At 41.1% G+C, this 3,813-nt stretch overlaps 1 protein-coding gene across 1 annotated transcript in view; it reads left to right on the top strand.

The window, feature by feature from the left end:
• SARC_01419 (hypothetical protein) overlaps positions 1-3,509 on the top strand; it is a gene marked incomplete at its 5' end in the record, with an annotated part of 5,818 nt that extends 2,309 nt beyond the window's left edge. The window contains 6 exons of the mRNA XM_014304840.1: positions 681-796; positions 1,176-1,356; positions 1,685-1,858; positions 2,213-2,407; positions 2,778-2,923; positions 3,191-3,509. Coding sequence (XP_014160315.1) covers positions 681-796; positions 1,176-1,356; positions 1,685-1,858; positions 2,213-2,407; positions 2,778-2,923; positions 3,191-3,347 — 969 coding nt within the window. The 3' untranslated portion in view covers positions 3,348-3,509. The remainder of the gene's footprint in view (positions 1-680; positions 797-1,175; positions 1,357-1,684; positions 1,859-2,212; positions 2,408-2,777; positions 2,924-3,190) is intronic.
• Between the last annotated feature and the right edge of the window lie 304 nt (positions 3,510-3,813).

The raw sequence follows: 3,813 nt of genomic DNA, 5'->3' as shown, positions 1-3,813 counted from the left end.
TATATATATATTTTTACTTTTATTAATATTTATATTTATTTAGATGTTGATTTATTTATATTTGTACCTCTATTTATATATATTTATTCATATATTTATATATTTATATACATATATGTATGTAAAACCGAACATGATGTTACGTATTCTCGTATACACTGATCGCGATCACTGTTTTAGCAGGACTTTACTTGATTAATATTGTACTTCAGATATCTTCCAATCTACGCTGAGTGTATATACATATATGCTTATATCCGTGTGTGTACCATAATACCGGCATAGCTGGGGAACGTTGCTACTTATTTCACTTTAAATTATGCTTGCGCTTCCATATAGCTCGCTCTCCTGTTGTTTTTTTATGCTGTCGCGCGTGAATTACTATGGCATATATTATACTGTATGCTTGCGCTTTAATAAATATATGGTAAAATGCTCGTATTCCTTTGTGTCATGCATGTCGTCGTTTGTTAATAGCTATGGCGTGTATTCTATTAAAAGATTGCGCTACAATATAGATGATTGATGCTCTTATCCCTTCGTGTTCTGTATGTTAGTCACTTGTTACTACTTATACCATGTACTGTACTGTATGCTTGCGAAGCAATATATCTTGTTGATGCTTGTCTTTGTGTGTTCCACTTATTGTCTCACCTTTGTAACCGTACATCATGCTGTAGGTCGATGCTGCCGGTATTTGGACTGAGGGGCAGGTCGAGTCGTGGAGGAAAGTACTAAGCAAGACTCGCGAAGCGGGTGATGCTAAAGTCGTGATGCAGTTATGGCATCAAGGAAGGTGAGTTTAAGTTGTTTCTACCGCACGCATACTTTGAACCGTTAGCACTGCCGAGTTAGACCTATTTGTTGTTTTCGTACATTGTCATGGATAGTGTAGAATGTAGAATGGATCCGTACAATTTCAGAGTGGTTCTACTCGTCCGAGAACTGTGAATGGGAGGTGCGTACGTTCGCAGGAGTGGGAGGTTAATTTCTATTGAACGTATCATCGACAAACCGAGCGTCCTGATTATTTCTCACTTAAAGTGTGTGCTCGCTCGGTGTCGTTAGTGTAGTGCACTAACACCAGCCTCTGAGGCAGATATGATGACTCTACAGACTCGGTACTAGTTTAAAACAGATGTACTGATATTAGTATACACTCTAACCTTCCACAGACAAAGTCACCCAGAGGTAGTAGAGGGTTCCATGGGCGTGATTGCACCATCGGCGATCAGAGTGGAAGGTCAGATGCACCTCCGCAATGAAAAGGCTGACTACGGAATGCCCCGAGCGCTCACATTGGAGGAAATCCCTAAAATAGTGGAAGAATACCGCCATGCGGCAGCTATGGCTAAGGTGTGTGTGCTATGTTCAAACTAGTTAATCTAGCATTAGACGTAGCCATAGAAACCAAAATAGTTCAGCAAAACAAAACACAGTACTGGTCTGCAGTACGATTGGAAGGGTTGGCATGTGATAAGAATGACGTGTACACGGCTTTAACCGTTATGTTCTCGCATCACTTTTTAAGTATGGGTTACATTTGACATTTTAAAAAGAGCTTGTAAGGACATAACATCAGCACATCTGGTCGGCGTACTTCTCTGTCAGCATTTAACCGTCTAGTACCTCGATTCTTGTACAATGATGAATCTTATATTCTATTCTTTTGTTGTATAAACAGAAAGCAGGATTCGATGGGGTACAAATACACAGCGCAAATGGCTATTTGATCGACACGTTCCTTCAATCTTGCTCTAACCACCGAGAGGATAGCTACGGCGGTTCTGTCGAGAATAGAATACGTTTCATGGACGAGGTTATCAAAGCGGTGCTTCAAGAATGGCCGGCCGATAAGGTAACATTGCGCTGCAAACGCGACGTTCATGCAGAGAAGATTTATTGCCAGCTAACTAGATGTTCTTCTGAATGGGTGATACAATATGATGATTCTTGGGTTTTAGGGCTTAGGGGTTTATATTTGGATTTCAGGGTTTAGAGGTTTATCCTTGACGGTTCTTGGGTTTTAGGATTTCAGGGTGTATCCTTGTGAGGGTTATGGTGTTTGGGACAGTTGAGCTAGGTATGTGTAGAGTCAGCTAGTAACAGACATCGCTATTTAGAGTCTTTGACGATTTATACATGATTATTTTGTCAACTTATTTCTTGTTGATCCAAGGATACTGACACCTTAAATGCACACTCCCTTCAGGTTGGTATCAAATTGTCGCCCAACGGAATTTTCGGTGGTATGGGTAGCGAAGATAACCTGGAGACTTTCGATGCTGCGATCAAGAAAATTGCCGAGCATAAGCTGGTCTTCATCGAGCTTATAGACGGACTTAACTTCGGCTTCCACAAGAAAACTGAACCATACACTCTGGAGCGGGCTCAAACGCAAGTCAAGGTACGTCTTTATATGAGCAACGTGGTGGTGTCACCATTGCGTGGAGCTGCTGGTGAAACCACACTTTTTTATGGGGAGTGATTTTTCTCAGTGGTCATTGAGCTTCGTATCGTGTGTTGTGAGTACATTATTACAAGTTGTATATCGCGCTAGCGTATCGAAGCATTCGCTCTGTATTCCGTTTTTGTGACGCATAACTAGAGTTATAGTTGCCATCTAACAAGCTGTAGAATACTCTGCACATATCTCACAAACCCAAAGACTCAGATCCAGATGGTGGCATATAATTCACCGATAGGCTATTTTTATATAAAATTCTATATCGCTCTTCAACTTACGTCTTGTCAACGGTTGCCATCGATCAACACAGAGTGTACAAGGGAATGATCCCGTCACGCATCTCATTGGTAACTGCGGCTACACTCAAGAGTCCGGCGAGATGGCCATTGCCGACGGAAATGCGTCTCTGATCTCCTACGGACGACTATACATGACGAATCCCGATCTCCCAATGCGGTGTGTAGCGGCCCCTGTACTTTGTGGTAGTTTATTCGTTTTATGTCGGAAGTGTGTGTATATAGTGGTCTACTGGTTTCGGTCAAACTGCCGAGCAATTGCTGTTGTCAGGTGTCGACGACACGCATGCTGGCGTGCAGTTCGTGTTGATATCCGTTTTCACATACTCGTGGGTTAGCATGTGTGGGGTCTGAAAGGTCACGAGCCATCAGTCGGTATATAAATTACTGCACACTAATGACTATGTTTGTCTGGTCTCAAATGCAGATTCAAAAACAACGCTGAGTTAGTTACAGAGCAAAATCCCAAAACTTGGATGACACATGGGCAAGGCGCTAACGGGTACACCGATTACGAGGCTTTATTCGCTCACGATGGTACCGATTTGAGAAAAAAGAAAAGCATTACTGACGAAACGGCATAGGGGGCGGCGGAGCACACAGTGAATCATTCCAAGATCTTACTGTAGGAAAAACATATTTCAATCGTGGCAATTATGCTAAGAATTTAACCAAGTCTAACATCTTTAAACTTGCACCATTAAAGGCCAAAACAGTAAAAACATTCCGAGATCCAATAACTAAGGACCTTTTGATAAAAAGTACAGTGCGCCAACGTGATGCGCTGGTTTGAATAAGATCAACGTAGTTGTACCACTTTCCAATCGTTTAGAATAGGATGGATCAATCAGATGTCTCAACATACAGGCGGGAAAGATCAGATATATATATATATATATATATCTTGAGTTGTATAGTCCGGTGCGTGTGTGTTTGTATGCAATCCGAATTTTATTTGTCGATGATGTACAATATACAACTTAATATATATATATATATATTCCTTTGTTCATCGTCTAATAAATCCGGATTGCATACATACATATATAT

The sequence above is a fragment of the Sphaeroforma arctica genome (assembly GCF_001186125.1).
Source record: "Sphaeroforma arctica JP610 unplaced genomic scaffold supercont1.56, whole genome shotgun sequence".
In the NCBI taxonomy this organism is placed as follows: Eukaryota; class Ichthyosporea; order Ichthyophonida; genus Sphaeroforma; species Sphaeroforma arctica.
The sequence above is the reverse complement of the archived record's forward strand: the minus strand, read 5'-3'. Positions and strand labels throughout refer to the sequence as shown.